We start from the raw sequence: 19,749 nt of genomic DNA, 5'->3' as shown, positions 1-19,749 counted from the left end.
TTGCTTTTATGTGATTTCTCCATATTGTTCCTATTTTTATCTTCTAGGGATAAGCAGAAATAATCCAATTCCTCTTTTACTTGAAATTCTTTCAAACATAACTATAATGATTCTTTTTTCTTTCTCCCCTATCTTTTCCAGGCTAAACTTCCCCAGACAAGCTTAGTATGACTCAGGATCATATTCATATGCATAGTACTTCTTGTTTCAATCACATATGGGTCCAGATTAACCATTGTTGATTCTGGTAGCTCTAGACTCCCTATAAACTGTTTACTTCTCAATGTATTGGGATAGAGCAAACATCTCCCTCTTTTATCCCAACATATTGTCCTAGGAAAACTGAAAGGGAAACCAGATAATTGTTTTTTCCCCCCCCTCCATCTCTATGTTTACATATAAGAAAATCTGTGTCCAGATAGTAAATAGAAAAACTGAGACCAAAGCCCATGTCTCCTTATTTTTAGGCTATTGCCCACTTTCAAATACCTCAACACTTCTCCATAGCTCTATTCTTTAGAGATTTGTGACTTCATTTCTTTAACTCAGAGATTTCTGAGGTTACTATAATATAGTATTATCTTCCATGGGTTTGCCAGATCAATAAGCATTTATGCAGCACCTATGGACCAAATACTGGGGAGATAATGAGAAAACAATCAGTCAGTCTGTAAAAATCTTACATTTTAATGAAGGAGGTGACATATATCCATAAACCAGATCATGAAATAGATGGAATGTGGTGATAGAGAAGGTATTGGCACCTAAGGAGATCAGGACAAGTCTCCTATAAGAGGCAATGCTTGAGCTGAATCTTAAAGGAAGGCAGAGGTAAGGAGGGAGAATAACTTGGTGTTGGGAAGGTACTTCAGGTTGAGTCCAATTAGAAGGCTATTGTAATAGTTTAGGGAGAGATGAGGAAAAATGATAAAATTTGACTGCTGTTTACCTGTTGGATGAGCATAAGAAGTCAAGGATGACACCTAATTTGTAAATCTGGATAATTTAGAGCCTCTATATACTAATAAAGAAAATCAAAAGAACATATTTTGGGGAGAGGGGAAGGGAAGATAATGAATTCTGTTTGGGATGTGTTGAATTTGAGATATCTTTGGCATATCCAGTTAAAATTGCCACTCAGTAGTTAGTGATTCATTCTTATATCTTGAAAGACTGGGAGTAGATATTTGCATATAAATGGTAATTAAACCTATGGGAGCTGATAAGATTATTGAGCAAGGGTATAGAGAGCAAAGAGAAGAGGGTTCAGGACAGAATCTTAGGGGGCACTAATAATTAGTGAGCAAGACATATATCCAACAAGGAACCTGAAAAGAAACCATTGGATAATTGTGAGAAAAAGAGAATGAGAAAAGAAACAGAAACAGAGAGAAATGAGTTATGAAAACCCAGAGAGGAAAAGTTTTGCAAGAGGAGAAAATGATCAATAGTGTCAAATGCTATAAAGAGGTCAGGAAGGATGAGAACTGAGAAAAGTCATTATATTTAGCAACCAGGAGATCATTGGTAACTTTGGAGAGGGCAGTTTCAGTTAAGAGAGATGAAGTCAGAAGCTTGTTTACCAAGGCTTTAAAAGAGAGGGAAAGACATACACAGAGGCACCAAAAGATAGCAGGTCTTTTGAAGGAATTTAGGTGAGAGGGTTGGTTTTTAGATTAATGAGGTTTTAGGTACTGTCTTATATTCTTACAAGGTTCTTTTCCATTTTTTAAATAGTATCCTCACATAGCTTCCTCACTATTCCTTTCAATTCCAAGGTAAGCATTATTCCCCATTTATAAGAAGAAAATGAAAAAAGTTGTGTCTTTTCCAATGCCACACAACTAATTTGAGTAAAGTCTTAGAGTCTAAGTTTCTGTATTATTTATCTGGTGTTCTTTTCACTACACATAACGTGCACACAGCCATAATTCATCACATGCACATACATAGCTACAGACACAATTATACACATACAGAAACATAGATACAGACACATACATATACATACACACACACACACACATTTCCATCCTTCCATTTTTCACCACTAAATTTAACCCAAATTCCACATCCCAATGTTGCCTAAACATTCTAGTAAAACATCAGCAAAAGAGGAATAAAAAAACCCAAGAAAGGTCATACTTTATTGATTAGAAAACTATATTTCTTAGAATATCCTGGATGAAGAGGAAATGTTCTGAATCATTGTGATCTTCAAGAAGAATGCTATCTAAGACAGTGTAGGGAGGAACCAGAGTCTGATCAGGTTAGTTCATCTGAGTTTCATTTACTTCTTCTTGAAGAAAGCCCATCATGTTCTCCTCTCTGCAGCAGTCATATGAACCTTACTTATGGCACTTGGGGTATGATTCTTGTCACCATTATTCTTTCATGACTTGGGGAATGTGCATAGGAGGGATCCAAAGCAAAGCTCTACTTTGATCAGAATGAAAAAGGATATATAGCTAGGAAGGGGAAGCTCATCAAAGACAACTTGTCATTATTCAAAACAAAACAAATTAGTGCATGGACTTTTTTTGGGGGGGTGGGGGGCAGGCCAATGCCTTGGTTTCAGGAACCAAAGAATCATAGGATTATAAGTTTAGAGTGGGAAAGAATCACAGTGGTTATTTAGTACCACCCCTTTAGGGAACTGATTTGCTGAGGGGCTTGTGTGGTTCTTGCATCTCTCTCTCTCTCTCTCTCTCTCTGATTTTCCTTCCCATTAAAATCTAGCCGCAGACACTTTTTTTATGTCCCTGGCCAAGTCACTTAGTCTCTACTTCAGTTTTATCAACTGTAAAATGGGGATAGTGGAACCTTTTTGCAGGGTGTTTGTGACTATCAAATGAAATATTTTTAAGTGCAAAGCACAGTATCTATCACATAAGTGATGTTTAATAAGGCTTCTTTTCTTCCTTTTCTCTTAAAAATGTATCCTCTATGAATGGACAGGAGGTTCTGGAAGCTTGCTTTATGTGATAGGCAGATTGCCCAGTTCTCCATTCTTTTCCGACAGCCTCAAGTAAATTAGATATAGATATAGATATAGATATAGATATAGATATAGATATAGATATAGATATAGATATAGATATGGATATATAGATATAGATACAGATACAGATATAGATATATGCATATATGTATCTAGATATAGATATATGCATACAATTTTTAATGAGCACAATCAATTCAGATCCTTTGAAAGGGGATTTGCATCTTTAAGCAGTGTAAAAGAAGGTAGGATGAAACTATATATCTTTCTTAGGGGTGAATATATGAACTTGATTACAATACATAATGCTTTCCTATGAGTTATTGTTCTTCCATAGAATTTATATTATATAGGGATTCTTAGTCAGCAATTTCATAATTTCTAAAATCTCATTTTGGCCTAGAGTTTTTCTCTTCCAGAAATAGTAGAAACCTAAATTTGGAAATTGCTCATGGCGTTTTGCTTTTAAGCAAAAAGGCTGGTGAGGTGGAAATTAACTCTCACATGAAGATGAGTGAGTTGGTTCTATGGAAATTTGTTGCTATGTTCTTAGTTTATGATTTTGTGTCTTTCCTGTAGAAGTGTTGTTTTTAAATTGGATGACAGTGTATTTTAATTAGTCATTTCATTAAGCCTGTCTAGATCTCAGTCATACAGTGTCAACTTTTCCTAAGAAAAATTTGTCTCATTTGTCTTTTATATATGAGTCAACTTTAATTTCTTGTAAATAACAAGTCCTCTATCCCTTCCCACAATATAATATCATTGTATTTGAAGCAGTAGACAAAACAAATGACTGGAGAAACTGTTTTTCACATCCCCGAGGGTAAGTTCAGAAAATTTTCTCCAAGGTTAATATAAAGTCTTGGTCAAAAATCCCCTCAGTCACAATGCTAATTGTTTTTCCTATGAAGGTCACCTGTTAAACCAAAAATTTCTTTATTATCTGACTTAATTTTGAAAATTACTTATAAGGGTCTGAAATGATAAGAGGAAAAACATGTTGAAACTTTTCCTTTCAATTCTGGCTTCTGATTTTAGAAACAGGATTTCAGTTATTTATGAAAATAAGGAAGCCATCAAAATCACTCTGTGTTGGAACCTCCCTCTTAACCTTTGGTGTATTCTTGCTAGCTCTTCAGATAAGTCTCTGGGTTTGTAATGGCATAAGTGGAACCCAAGCAAATAGCAATAATCTCTGTTTCAGCTACTCCTAAGGACTTGAACACTCTCAGAGCAAGACCAAGATCCAGGTAGTGTTTCTTTGATTTCTGTTTTAATGCCTTGATTTCTGCCTCATCTCTCTCTGGGGGAAAATTAAACAAAATATATCACCCTCATATTTTGCTTGTATGTCTCTATATCTCTATATGCACACACACATATGTATATAGAGATAAAATTTCAAGTTACAATTATGTACATATACATGTATGTTGCCTATATATGTATATAGATATATAAATAAGCATACATGTAATTTCATTAGTGATGAATGGCATGCTGAATACAGGTAGTGATCCTGAGTAGACTATGGAGCCTTTTCTGTGTCAGCATTAAAAATCAATAGTTTTTTCATAAACTCTTTTGAGATGAGGTTGTATGTAATATGTTTATCTGTGGGCACAGATTGGAGAAGTGGGGAAAACAAATTTGAATGAAAGGAAATAAAAATTAAAATTAACACTAAAATTTGATATTATAAACCAAAATGAATTCCTTAATGTTAAAGAGAAGGTGGTGGTGATGGTGGTGGTAGTGATGGCAGTAGTAGTACTAGTAGTAGTGGGACTCCATCTAAGACCATTGCCATCTTTTTTCCAGAGCCTATCAAGTAAGCTATATAAAAATCCAATATTGCCTTTAGAGAATTCCTTGCATTTTTTTATTTATATTACAAGTGGTAGGAAAAAAATGCAGCAACATTAGAGTAGGAGAAAAATTAGATTTGTCTGTGTATTTGGTTGAAACAAAAATGAATCTTTAAAAAAATATAAAAGCAGATGTTAAAGTAGATGATAGACTGATCCTCTACCTATAAGAACCAAATTTTCAAATTATGTTTGTGTTTTCTGATTTGATTCTGCTCTTTGAAAAGTGTCTAAACTCCTTATGAAATTACTTGTATGCAAAAGGCACATTTCTGAAAAATGTCTAAATCAAATCCTATTGTAAACCTACCAGGAAGATATCTTGTCATTTTTTCTAAGGTGGTCCCCTAAGAGTCATCCCCCTTCCTCCAATTTAGATTATGATTAAATGTAAACTTTTTCATATTTATTTCATATTGTTAAAGTAAAACAATCCCACATGTATATGTAATCCTATGTTCTATATATGTATAATCTATATATTATATGTGTTAATGTTAATCTGGTTATCAGAAATTGAAAAACATTTAATATAGCCTTTTTCAAGCTTCATGATCAGCAAATAAATTGTAGAAGATCTTTTAGATGAATGAATACAAAATCCTTCTGGTATATCTACTTTTCTTAAAAGAGAAAAGTGTGTTGTTCAGTCTCTGGCTACCTCTGATGTAGATCACTGCAATTTCAGAATAGTATAGTCCATCATTAGGGAAGGAGAAAGCATGGGGAAGGGAACAAGCAGCCATAAAACATCTGCACTGTCATAAGACCTTTCTTTACAAATACTGTCTCACTTGATGAATGGAAATCCTCAAGCTTGTTAAATAGATAATTGACCAAAGTGTGAATGTCAGGGCTTTTCTTCTTTCTCTTGGTCCTAAAGAACCAGTCAGACTCACTTTTACAATTTCTTTTCACCAAGACTTTAGATGAATGTTTACACATTAGGATTCTCTTTTTTAATACCCTTCACCCAAAACCTGAGTTTAGCTGGAACAAAGTAGATAATATTGCATATATGCTTTTTTCTTTTTGTGCTTGGAAATAAAATGAAAGCAATACTTTTTTGTTAAAGGGAGGATGTATAAATGCTTTTTTTGAAATGAGGAATGTCATTAAGAATCCATTTGTCATGAATTGTTCTATTAACTTCTAGAGAGCATCTTCAATTCTGAAAGTAACTTAAAATTGACTCCCTTTCATCTTAGTTTCCCCTGTCTTTGGTTTAAAAAACCACAAAAAAAACCAAAAGACCAGAACACTCATGTTCTATTTTGATTCTAGTACCAGCTTTAATTCTGGTACATGTTATGCCTAATGTGTTACTGCAAGTGTAACACCTCCAGTTGTTAGTGCTGACTTTAGTCAAGATTGCAAACTTGCAAGAAAGCAAAAAGAAATGAAACAAAAAACCCTTGCAGTAAAATAATTCTGAAAAACTCATTCAGCAAAAGCAAACTTATTATAATAATAATTCCTTTGCCTAGAACAGGAAGGGTTTCATTGTGTTTAATAAAATTTGAATTGTAAGTAAGACTTCCAGCCAATATACCCAAAGAAACTTACCTATATTTTTGTCTTATAAAAGTCTTCCAAGTAAAATGCTTTATTCCTCTCCCTTACATTCAACCCCTACTTTAAACCAGAGAGGCAATTTAAGACCCAATTGGTAGTTTAGGTACCTGATCAAGGTCATTCAAGGATTAAGTGGAAAAACCTGGAATTGTCCTATTTCCTAATTTCCAATTCTATTATCTCACCCTAAAGAATATGATTTCATGGCAATGGGCTCTTAGATTGGGGCAGAAGAGGAGTATATTACTGTCCAAAATGATGGATTTCAATTGATGTAACCATAGTAGAAATAATTTCTTACTTGCATCATAATGGTTTGAGTTACATAAACCAGACTTTAGAGGTCTTATATGGAAATACATTATAGCTTAAAAACAATGTATTAACTAATGTTACTTAAAATAAAAAGTATCCTGGTTTCTGTGTACTTGGAGTGTATTTAGTATGCTTTTTTTTGCTACTCTGAAACCTACCTCATGCTTTTACTAGTCACAATGTGGTGCATGCTCTGGGGGAAAGGAGAAAAGAATTGTGTAATACCATGTGATCCTTATGGTAAAATGAGGATGCATTACCAATGAAGATTTGGCAAGCTTATATCTATTTTTAATGTCATGCATAGTTGTAGTAACACTTTGAATTTACATACCATTTTCCTCCCCCCACTCTTCAATCTCAAAGGATGAACATTTAGATTTAAAGATGTAACTGGCCAGTGACTTCCTTTTATAGTTGTATCTGACAGATCATTGTCCTGTCCATGCTAATTGCTTTTCAAGTCACTTGGCTAAGCCTTTGGGATATTATATTTCCTCTCTCAGTTCCAACTCCAGAGAGTGAAACTTTTGCTATCTTCCTTTTGATATTCCCTTATTTTGCTGCAGATCTTACTCTAACACATCTCTAGAAGAGGCCATGAAAAGGGTTGAGGAACCTCCCACTCCCCCACCGAGACCACAGAAATCCCATTCCAGAGCCTCCTCCTTGGATCTGAATAAAGTCTTCCAGCCAAATGCTCCAGGTGAAGTTGCCCTTTTCTTCCCCCTAGCACATTTCCTTTGGTTTCATACTTGAAAAACGTGCTTTTGATAGTGGAAGTCAAGAGATGAACAGAGTAATTTTGTCCTACCACCATGTTCTGTTAGGATGGTACTGTTGTGTTCACTTAGGGGAAAATAGTCCTAGACCTTAAGGTTTCAGATGTGTCTTGGAAGGGTGTCCCGAAGGAGCTGAGTCAAGAAATGTGAGATTCCTAAATCTCAAGATTTGAATATTCTTTGAGATTGGGCAGATGACAAAATGGATGGGTGCTACTTGACTTCTAATTCTTTTGGTTTTTCCCCTCATTGTCATTGTTAAGAGTTGGATGTAGTTTAGTCTTGAGTTCAGGATACCCTAGATACCTTCTTTGGCAAAAACATTTAATTTTTCCTTTGGTTTGTATTCTGGGTGAGAAGTCCATTTTCCTGTTCCTATTCATATCCACATGATTTTTTCTTTTCTTTTTTCTTTTTTTCCCTTCACCTCTTCCCCCTTCCCTGTCCCCTCCCCAGATTGGTAAGGCGAAGGGAGAGAATGGACTGCTGAGAAGACTCTGTAGTTATTGCCAAGGAGCAGAAAATGTTAAGGACCAATATTAATCCCAATCTTTGTTCTCTGTTGTGGCTTCAGGGATTGTCTCTTCCCTCCCCCCAATTTACTCACTCCCCAACTCAGGGTACAGAGTGTAAAAGAGAAGTGTGTGGGAGAGGGTGTGTGTGTGTGTGTCGGGGGTATTATCCTTCTTGGATACCACTCTTTGTGGTTGCAGGATTGAAGTAGAGCCCTTTACTTGAAGTCAGAAAAACCTGAATTCAAATATTGCCTCAGACATTTATTGGTGTGTGTAACCCTAGACAATTCACTTTATCTCCAGTTTCCTCACTTGTACAATAAGAATAATAATAGTAACTACTTCATAGGTAGGTACTATACCTTTTATGAAGATCAAATGAGATAACTTGTAAAGCACTATATAATTGTTAGCTATTGCTATTATTGTGCTTATTATTCTAGATGCAATGGGAGACTTCTAGGTTTGCCTGAGATCACTGTAGAGGGAATACTATACCTTTTCTGAAGTAAAAATTATAAACTTAAGGTTTATTGAAGTTATAATTGCTATTTGGATTTAAAACAATGCTTTCTTCCAATTAATAGAAGAGAACAGCAATAAGAATTCTTTCTTGGAACTCTGTATAAGCCTGTGCTGGTTTAACCATAACCAGCCCTAATCAGGCACCTATAATTTTCATATTGTTGATTTTTTCCCCCAGTTAGAAAATATTCTCCTGGGCTTATCAATCAGTCCTGATCTTTATGATTAGGCAAGAACCCAACTTGCTTTACTTGTATTAAACATGGGTCATCCTCACTGTGAGAATAGAACTTAAAAAAAAAAGCTGTTATTGAGCAGAGCTAATTTTTTTTGAGTGAAATTTAATTCTGGGTTGTATGAGATCATTAGATAACAATTTGATTTGCTATTTAAGACTTTTTCTTTCTCCCTAAGGAAAATATCCTGGAAAAAAATCTAAGAATCTAACTGCTTTGGGAGCCATTGCAGATGATTTTAAAGATGTGATGAAACTAGTCCTTCTGAGGATGATAATTCATAGATGTTTAAATCTTTATATTTTGAAGGAATTTTTCAAGAACTTTCCTCTAAAGGAGATATCTGACAATTGTGAGATATTCAAGAGGGACTTCTTGCATACATATGATTCCAGGATTTCTGCCCTAAGAAAAATAAGATCCAAAGAGGTTCATATAGCCAAGGTAGCTTGTATCATAAAGAATTTGACACAAGACTTGGAAAAAGGAAATGGTTGGATAGATGAATTCTTAGATTCTTTGATCCTTATTAGTCAAAAATTCATCCAAATACGTGGATATAGATTTCATTCCAACAATCTGGCATGATCATAATAGAAATTCCTTAACTTTCCTGGATTAAATTCTCCATAACCTGAAGGTCAGATTTCATAACAGCAAATTCCAGAGAATAGCCTAATTGTTTGGTTTTAATGAATTAGTTCTTCACCAAATATAGCTTAAAATAAGTGGATCTTTACCAAGCATAGCTTAAAATAAGTGAATATTATTCTTAGGTCATACTAGCAAACAAACTGCCCCTAAATCTTGGTAGTAAGCTCAGCTAAACCATAAGCATAAATAAGAATAACCTATAAAGTAGAACTAAATCTAGATTATTAAGGAAAAATAAATATTAAAAATGCTGTCAGTTTAGAGAACAGAACAATATGTTAAAAGGGCAATAGGAACTTGTAGTAATTCTTTAAAAATAAGTTTTTATTTTACTTTTTCTTAATATCAAAATTTCCCTTCATATTCTTCCTTTCTCCTAGTGAACCATTCCATATAATGAATAAAAGAGAAAGAAGTTGGCAAAACTGATCAATATGTCATAAATGAAGATTTAAAAAATATAAATGTATTGATCAGAAGACTGATAGAAGTTTCCTGATTAATTCGCAGCAGTGTTATGTACACATAACTTTGGCATTAACAGGATTAAGACAGTTTATATAATATTTATACACATGCATGTATAAATGTATGTAATCTCATTTAATCCATCAAATGACCTGTGAGGTGGGTAGTGCCAATAATATACTTATTTTAATGATGAATAATTGGAGTGCCCAAGTTAGATTTTTATATTGCCAGGTCAATTAGTGGGAGATCTGAAATTTCAACCCTGGGAATCTTTTATTACTCCATGCTCCATTTTCTGGCTGTTACTCCATTACTTTAAGTTATCTGTCACTCCTTTCTTTTTAAAAAAAAAATTTCAATTCGACAAATGCAAATTTATTGAGGGTAGAGACTTTTTAAAAATTTTCATTTTGTTATCTTTAACATCTAATACAGAGTAGACACTTAACAGTAGAGTTGAATTGAATTGAATATTTATTAAATATTTATTATTATATACAAGGTGAAATATTTAGGTATTATAGAATACAAATCAGTCCCTGCCATCATAAAACTTAGATAAATATAAATACTTTTTTACTTTGATTAATTTATATACTCGTCAGTATAGTTATTCTCTGTAGTGATTCAATCTGTATACAATCTATCCATCCATAGGCCAACTTTTGTGACCCTTGTCCATGGCCTCTTCTATCATGGTGGTTCTGTTTAACCTTCTGAAAGAGTTCCTTTAGTTCTCTCAACATTACATTGGAGGTTGTAAGCTGTACATCAATTACCCCTCATCTTTTTTTAGTGGATCATCTAGGTGTCAGCCATATTTCACAGTTATGAAAAATAAGATCCCTATTTTAAGAGACTCCTTACTCTGTTTACTTGGCAGTCTACCATGCTTTCTGGTTATAACATCATTTTCTGTCTTCTGATATGACTAGCTCACTCACTGGTATCCTCTATAGAGTGAAATAAGCTATTTTTACTCCTTTTGATATTTGTTGTTTTGGTCAAACTATAGCCCCTTTGTACTCATTCTATAGTTTCCGTGATATTTAAGTTTTTCAGGCAATTTACCTTTGCCAGAAATACCATTACTAAGGAGTTTACTTATGAAAAAGATTAATTAGCTAACAATATTCTGTTACTAGAAGATAAATCAATTAACAAATGTTGCTGTGGATAGAGCACTGGAGTTGGAATAAGGAAGGCTCATCTTCCTGAGTTCAAATCTGACCTCAAACACTTACAAGCTCTGTGACCCTAGTTGCCTCAGTTCCTCATCTATAAGATGATTTGGAGAAGGAAATAGCAAACCACTCTAGTGTCTTTGTCAAGAAAACCCCAAATAGCATAACAAAGAACTGAACAAGATTTAAAAAAAATGTATAAAGTACTATGCTAGCTACTCTGAGAGTCATATACAAGTGTTAGAATAAAATCTTTTCCCTGAAGGCAATTATTTACCAATTTGGAACATAAGGTAAAATTATATAATGACTTTTATTATTAAAATGCCATTATGATTATGTCCTTCCCTTAGTCAGTAAACTTCAGTGGTTCCCCGTTGCCTCTAGGATAAAAGAAAATTCTTTATTTGTCATTTAAAACATTTCACAATCTGGTCTCAATCTACTTTTCCAGGCTTCTTCCACATTACTCCCCTCCATACTTTCTGTAATTCAGACATGGTGACTTATGGTTGTTCTGTGAACTTACTGTTCCTGAGCCTTTTTTCTGTGAATTTGCTTTGGCTCTTCTCAGTACCTGAATGCACTTCTACCTCACTTTCAACTCAAACACAATCTTTTTACATAAAACCTTTCCCTGAAAATGCTAGTGTCTTCCCCTAAAATTCCTTTGTATTTATTTTATTTACTTTTACACTCATATAGTCTATTTACTTATATGTGTGTAATTGTTGTCTTTCCCCTTCTCCCCAATAGAATGTAAAAGCTAATACTTTATTTTCTCATTTACATGTAAAAACAGTTTTAAGATTCATTTAAAAAACTTTTGAGTTCCATATTCCTTCCCTCTCTCCCTCCTTCTTGCTCTTCTCCCTGAGATAGTAAGTAATTTGATACAGGTTATACACATTTGCAATCATGCAAAACATATTTCCATATTAATCATGTTGTGAAAGAAAACATAGATCAAAGAAAACTCACACAAAAAATAAAGTGAAAAAATTTAGCTTTCATCTGTTTAGAATATAAAGTCTTGTGGAAGGTGTCTTTTAAAAAGACTTGATATTTAAGTGCCTGACATATAATGGATGCTTAATAAATGTTTTTTGGTTACTCGACTGAGTGTCTTGTGAGTGATGCTGACAGAAAATGATGTAAGAGTTCAGAGGAGGGAAAGAAATCATTTCAAGCCAGAATAACCAGGGAAAAGTTTGAATTGGACCTTTTAGAAAAGGCAGGATTAGTTAAGTAAAGAAAATCAGAAGATATATTTGGGAGGTTGTAAGCAGATCATTTGGCTGTTATGTGTTTGGAGGTGAATCCAGTAGGTGAATCTTTAGAAATTGGGGCAAGATTCTACATCCACAAGTGGTCTAGAATGTTGATCCAAGGCACTTAACTTATCATATATATATATATGCAAATGAAAAGCAACACAATGACAATTTCTCTCTCTCTCTCTCTCTCGTTTTTTGCAAAGCAGTGGGGTTAAGTGACTTGTCCAAGGTCACACAACTAGGCAATTATGACTCCACATTTGAACTCAGGTCCTCCTGACTCCAGGGCTGGTGCTCTATATCCACTGTGCTACCTAGTTGCCCCATGATGACAGACAGTTTCAAGAAGATTTTTCTGAGAATGATACATTATTACAGGTAGATGTCTTGATCAGAGTTGTCAAACTCAAATACAGTTGAGGGTTACCAAAGCCCTATGGGCTGCATATTAACTTAATTTTAAAACAGTATCATCTGTATTTTATTGGTTTTTTTTTATCTATTTTGTTAAATGCTTTTCCACACTTGAGAGTGCTGTGGCCCCATGTGTTATGCATTTGAAACTTGCCTTGATAATTGGTGGTTGGATAAAGATGATTTCTGACATTGTCTTCCAGCTTTGAGTCTCTGAAACTATTCCCTACTCTTTTTTTAAGGTTTTTGCAAGGCAGTGGGGTTAAGTGGCTTGCCCAAGGCCACACAGCTAGGTAATCATTAAGTGTCTGAGGCTGGATTTGAACTCAGGTACTCCTGACTTCAGGGCCGGTGCTCTATCCACTGTGGCATCTAGTCGCCTCCTATTCCCTACTGTTAATAAGGTATTCCATATCCCAGTTGGTGGTAGAAGAACAAAACATGCCTGTTCACCTAGAAATCAAAGAACTCTCTGTGTCTATGCATGTCTTATGCACATGTATCTTATCTGTGCACCTACATTACTTACTCTCATTTATCATATACAAAGAAAATGGTGATAGACTTTCAATTCTGTATTTTGTTCAGTGTTAGGGACTCAGGGAAACCTCATGTTTTGCATTATCTGTACTTTTACCTATTTTTTAATGGAGGGATGAAAAGGAAGGGATATATTGGGAAGGAGTAATACAAAATGCAGGTATAATTAAAAAGTGAACAAGAAAAAAAGGGAGTAACTATCAGCTTACTTAGAAATAGAATGTAAAGAATGAGTTATGCAGAATTTTCTATATTGAAGCAACTTTATGTGAACACCATTAAATGAAAACTAGAAAGAAAATTACTTAGAAATCTTTTATAAAGATAGAACTTCAGGGGTGGCTAGGTGGCGTAGTGGATAAAACACAGGCCCTGAAGTCAGGAGTACCTGAGTTCAAATCTGCTCTCAGACACTTAATGATTACCTAGCTGTGTGGCCTTGGGCAAGCCACTTAACCCCGTTTGCCTTGCAAAAAAACCCTAAAAAAACAACAAAAAAAGATAGAACTTCGTAAAATGCATAATTTTTAAATTTGTGATACTTGAAAGTTTAAAAAATTTGACACTATTTGCTAAAAGAAATGGGTAAGGAGAAATGGAAAAACCAGAAGAAAATTATGAAGAAAATGTTGGAAATGGAGAACATAATGAGAAGAAAAAAGCATGGGAAAAAAAAGGGAAAAAGCAAGAGAGTTTAGGAAAAGGATAGAATGTGATTGATAAATTTTGAGGAAAGAAAAAAATAAACACACTACTCAATTTTAGGTTATGTAAGGACCTGACTAAATATTGTGGCATCATTTTTAAAAATTCTCTATATAGAGAGAGATAAAGAAACTCAGAAAAGTATCAAATTTAGTGATATTTTTTAAAAAGAACAACTTGGAAAATCATAGGATAATTGGTTTAATCCTTGGTATCTGTTACCATAACATTGGAATTAAGTCATTTGGAATATGGGATATCTTTGGGTTCTGGGTAATAGCTGGCATTGCATGGCAAAGAGAAAATCAAAGGCAAGTGACCTGTCTCTCTATCCAATGAGATAATATATGTAAAGCATGTTATAAACTTTAAAGTATTTTATAATTTAATACATTTATATTTACATGGGTGTTGTTTTATCAGTCATGTCTGACTTTTTGGGACCATGTTCAAGATTTTCTTGGCACAGGTACTGGAGTTGTTTGTCATTTCTTTCTCCTGCACATTTTATAGATAAGAGACAAATGGGCTTAAGTGACTTGCCCAGGGTCACACTGTTACTAAGTACTTAAGATCAGTTTGAACTAAGGTCACAACACTATTCGCTGTAGCCACTTGGTTACATATAAAAAACACACATATATGTACAAATATATATATAGTATTTATATTTACAAAAGTAAGTTATTTCTGTTTTTATGATGAAATTCTAAATAACAGCAAGTAATAATTGCAGTTTTTTAGTTTAGCAGGATTTTAACTTCTGACCCATTACATATACTCAAAAAATTTAAAAATTAGCTTTGTTTCTCAGTGATCAGATTGAGGTTATCTAAGGATTCTAGTGATACTCTTCCTTGCTAAGGCTACTTCTTTTAGACCCATATTTGCATTATGGGACTGAGACTCCATTATAAGCCTAAATTTTTTAATAATATGGAGGTTATATAAATATTTAGGAGTTAATCATTCCTATAGAAGAAAACACCAAACATGTTGCCTAGGCAGATTTAAAAGATTAATCCACCTGATCTTGAAACTTGAAAATTGCTGGTCCTTACTTATCCATCTTACTACCCACCAGAGGTTTGAACTTTTATAGTAACTAATGTACATTAAGTTATCCCAAAATAAATACCTACATACATGTGACATTTTTATTCCAGTGATTTAGGGGTCTTGTCAGTGTAGGTAGCATCTCTAGTGATGCAGATCTCAACTCCTCCATGACTGCTCATCTGGTGAAACTCTTCTCATTTTCTTCTTCTGTAGTCATTACAATGGATCCCCTTACTATTCTGGAGGACCTCCTCAAAATCTTATGACATTGGAAGGATGCCATTGGATCCTGCAAACTGTTCATCTTTAACTTTTCTTTAATAACATTCTTTACACTGTTCCTCTAGCATTATTCCTTTTTTGCAATATAACCTGGGCTGCTCATGCCCATCATGGAGTTTCCATGGTTGTATGAGTGTCATTTGTTTGGATGCAGTAGTATTCTATTACTCTCAGTCTTGTTGGAATTAAAAAAATGGGTCTTTGTTTCAAGGAACAGGTGTGGATCATTAAAATAAAGTTATAATTTCCCAAAGGCAATTCAACCTGCTCTTCTTCTTTTGCTCAAATCTTTAAATCTGAACTCATTTCACTTCCATTTACTGAACCTGCTGAAGTCACATACTGATGAAGGAGCTGTCCAGGCTGTCTGTCCAACAATAAGTGTTCTTCATTCATTTGTATTTTTCCAAACACTTGGAAAGTGGGAAATTTAGTCATAAAAAGATGTATGTCTATAAGCATCTCCACCCCCCCCCCCTGCCCCCTGTCTAGGCTCCTTTGTTTTGGAACATAATCAATGTCTTGTGTTGCCTCTTTCTTCTCTGTTTCCAGAGCCTAGAAATGGACATTTTATAATTTTATCTGTTGCCTGAAATTTTTTAGTATCTGAGGAAAATTCTTTGTCTTTTGGTCATAGCCTTCACTGGGGAGTGCATAGTGGATATTGTTTAGGACCCCATGGATTTGTCCATGAAGTTTTCTTGGCAAAGATACTGGAGTGGTTTGCCATTTCCTTCTCCAGTGTGTCTCATTTTATAGATGAGAAATTGTAACAAGTAAGGAATAAATGACTTATCTACTCATTCCCAGAGCTACTGTGGGAGGTAGAGTGTTTTATAAGACTCTCTCTTGGATTTGGTGCTATCAAATATTTCTAGTCATGATTTAGATCAGGAGTTGTCAAACTATGAGCCCCCCCATCTTTTTTTGTATGACACATGAACTAAGAAGGATTTTTACAGTTTTACATACAATAAAACTTTATTTTAAAATGTAAAATTCCCCTCCTTTTAACTCAAAGTCATACAAAAAACAGCAGGCTATGGCAAATTCCTGACTTAAAATGACAGAATAGAAAACTTCTTATCATTTAGTTAATTCTTTTCCCTATTACTGCTTAGCTCTCCAAAAATGGGGAACTATATTCTTTCTGCACTTTGAAAAACATTGAAGGAATCCTTTCCATTGGAAGCTCAAAGCTTGAAATACAATTAAGGGATATTCGTCTTCCTCTTCTTTTCTCTAGCATCCTATGGGATATAATTCTTCTCATTCATATAAGCAAGGCAGCAAAGGATCCTGGGTCTGAAGTCAAGGGACCTGGGTTTGAATCCCTTCTCAGACTCTTGGAAGATCATTCAGCCTTTGAGAACTATACTTAATTTCTTAATCTATAAAATGGAAATAATTCCTCCTATCTTTTACTACTGTAGTAAGAAAAATGCTTTGAAAAGTTTGGAGTGTCTCATGTATGCTAGCTATTATTATTTTGGTCCATACTCATTGGGTGAAGGAAATTGGTCAACTGCTTACATGTTGATCTTCCATGACTGCCTCTGATATGCTGGTCTAGCAGTCTTCTACAGGTTATCAGAGAGTAAACACTGGAAATTCATTCTACAGAAGGAATTAGACTATTATTTCTTTAGCATTCATTAACAATCCTGGACTTTTTCATTCCAAACTTAGGAGCAGTACACTTAGTCTTCATCAAGAAGTTCTTACATTGGCTCTTAATCTTTCTTGAACCTTCCAACTTGGCAAATAACTGAGTAGTAAATAATGAATAAAAGTTATGGCCAGAGTATTCTTATCTCACATGCATCATATTGGCAGTTTGGAAATTTCATGCAAATATGAGAGGATGTAGCAGAGTTATTAGAATATCTGGATAGAATAAACATGAATCTTTCATTATCAGGGATTTCTGTATGAATAGGAAGGATTTTTTTGCAAAGTTTGTCCTCTTTCTTTTTACGCTTTCTGTGTTTGGTCAGTCTGTTTGAGTTTATCCTGCCCTCCTAAGTGTCTTACTTCATGTCTATAGAATATAGGCCTTGATGAAGGTTTGTAAAGTTCAAGCACCAATAACTCTTTCTTAGAGTAAAAGTAGTCTTCCTTTAAGTTCTCCTTTTGATGGATGCTCTCCTTATTCCACATTTCTTCCAACTTGGACTGAATTTATAGTAGTAGTTATTGTTGGTGAGTTTCAGTCATGTCCAGTTTTTTGTGACCTCATTTGGGGATTTCTTGGCAAAGATACTGAAGTAGTTTGCCATTTCTATCTACAGATAATTTTCCAGATAGGGAACCTGAGGCAAATGGGGATAAGTAACTTGTCCAGTTGTCACACAGCAAGTAAGTAGATTTTTCTGACTTCTGGTCCAGGTCTGTTTTCACTGTGACACCTAGCACCCCTAGTTGTTACAGGTATGTTATAGGCAACAATGCCAGAGGGTGACTGGTAATTTAACTGAGAGGATATAGCAAGAGATATAGGTGAGAAAATAGAGAAAAGGTTTCTAGATGAGAATCACCTAGAATCTAGATGGGAATAAACTAGGCCAGTGGTTAAGTCCATTATAATTTTATTGGTGCCATTGGAAATGAAAAATTAGTAATGATAAGAAAGAATCTAAAATCACTTTGTGCTCAATTAGATATGAGGGACAAGAAAAAAGGAGGAATCAGAGATGAATAGAAATACCAGGTAAAAAGGATTAACAAAAACAGGGAAGTCAGGAATAGATGATTTGGGGAAAGATGATTTTGATTATAGTCATGTTGTATTTGAGATCTTGGCAGGAGATGCCAAGCAAATGATGTGTGGCCGAGAGTTGAAAATAATGAGTCTGCAATTTGTCAAAGATGGAACCAGAGATTTGGAAAGTGACATTAGAAGAATATCTGGAGAGGTGGCTAGGTGGTGTGGTGGATAGAGCACCGGCCCTGTAAGCAGGAGGACCTGAGTTCAAATCCAGCCTCGGACACTTTATAATTGCCTAGCTGTGTGATCTGGGGCAAGTCACTTAAGCCCATTGCCTTAAATAAATAAAATTTTTTCTCCTGGCACATACTAAGCATTTCATAAATGTTGACTGACACAAACTAAGGGTCCTTATCATTATAATCATCATCATCATCATCATCATCATTATAATTAATATCTATGTAATGCCTACTGAATTCCAGGTACTCTTACAACTTTATGAATACTATCTCATTTGATCCTCATAACAACCCTAAGAATTAGCTGATATTATAATCTTCATTTTATTGTTGAGAAAATTGAGGCAAACAGAAGTTAAATGGCTTGTCCAGGGCACACAACTAGTTAGTATATGTAGTTGGATGTAACCTTAGCTCTTTCTGATGCTAGGTCCAGCATTTGATCCACTTCATCATCTAGCTGCTCTAAATCATAAAGTTAGGTAATAGAACTCTCATTTCACTGTACTAATGGAAGTCTGTACCTAACTCTGCAACATATAATCGTATGGAATTTCACAGAGCTTAGAAAAGCTAAGATTGATCAAGGATGGGTCAAAGTCAGAAAGACTCAAGTCAGCCCTCTAATCAATACACCATGCTGCCTCTTATCACTTTTACTGAAAAAATAGTGTGACAAATGCCAATGAAACAAGAGTCACAAACTAGACAAGTAAGTGAGTGGGTTATAAATCAGAAGGAAAATAATATAAGGGAGTATATTTCCCAAATTAGTCAAGGATAGATAAATAATTTATTTTTTTAAAAGTGAAACTACCAAGGAAGAGAGTGTTGGGGTAGAAGGCAAGAAAACCAAATACAAAACAAATTTAAAGGACAAAAAGTATTGAAGGTTGGACCAGGGGAGATAACGACTGACTACTTCAGTTCTATTATAAAACTTGCTTTGTAAATATGAATTTGTTCTAGCAAGATTGATATATTAGGGAACAATTTGAGTGTAATGTGAATTTCACATTTCTTTATGTGAGATTTCATCCCTGAGAAGGCAGAAGATTGTATTACTTTGGGATAACTCACAAGCTGCAACTATTTTGATACCCACTTCCATAAGTAAACGTCAGCTTTTGCAGAGCAAAGTGTCATATTTATTATTGTATATCTTTGGTGGGGCAGCTAGGTGGTGCAGTGGATAGAGCACCGACCCTGGAGTCAGGAGTACCTGAGTTCAAATCTGGCTTCAGACACTTAATAATTACCTTGCTGTGTGGCCTTGGGCAAGCCACTTAACCCCATTTGCCTTGAAAAACCTACAAAAGAAACAAAACATATCTTTGGTATGATTTTGTTTTTACTGAGTTACAAAGTCCCAAGGTTTGCCCTATCTTCTATAC

The 19,749-nt window shown here is 34.6% G+C and overlaps 1 protein-coding gene across 14 annotated transcripts in view; it reads left to right on the top strand.

Moving 5' to 3' along the window:
• Window positions 1-19,749, top strand: part of REPS2 (RALBP1 associated Eps domain containing 2) — a 260,871-nt gene that overhangs the window by 173,483 nt on the left and 67,639 nt on the right. For 6 of the 14 annotated variants that reach the window (XM_074192348.1, XM_074192347.1, XM_074192346.1 and 3 more), the window contains exons 12-13: window positions 4,209-4,254; window positions 7,332-7,468. The exons of the other annotated variants lie outside the window; for them this stretch is intronic. In XM_074192348.1, coding sequence (XP_074048449.1) covers window positions 4,209-4,254; window positions 7,332-7,468 — 183 coding nt within the window. The remainder of the gene's footprint in view (window positions 1-4,208; window positions 4,255-7,331; window positions 7,469-19,749) is intronic. 14 annotated transcript variants of the gene reach the window in all.

This window comes from Macrotis lagotis, chromosome 6, assembly GCF_037893015.1.
Source record: "Macrotis lagotis isolate mMagLag1 chromosome 6, bilby.v1.9.chrom.fasta, whole genome shotgun sequence".
NCBI classification, from domain to species: Eukaryota; Metazoa; Chordata; class Mammalia; order Peramelemorphia; family Peramelidae; genus Macrotis; species Macrotis lagotis.
This window is presented reverse-complemented; position numbering and strand designations above follow the sequence as displayed.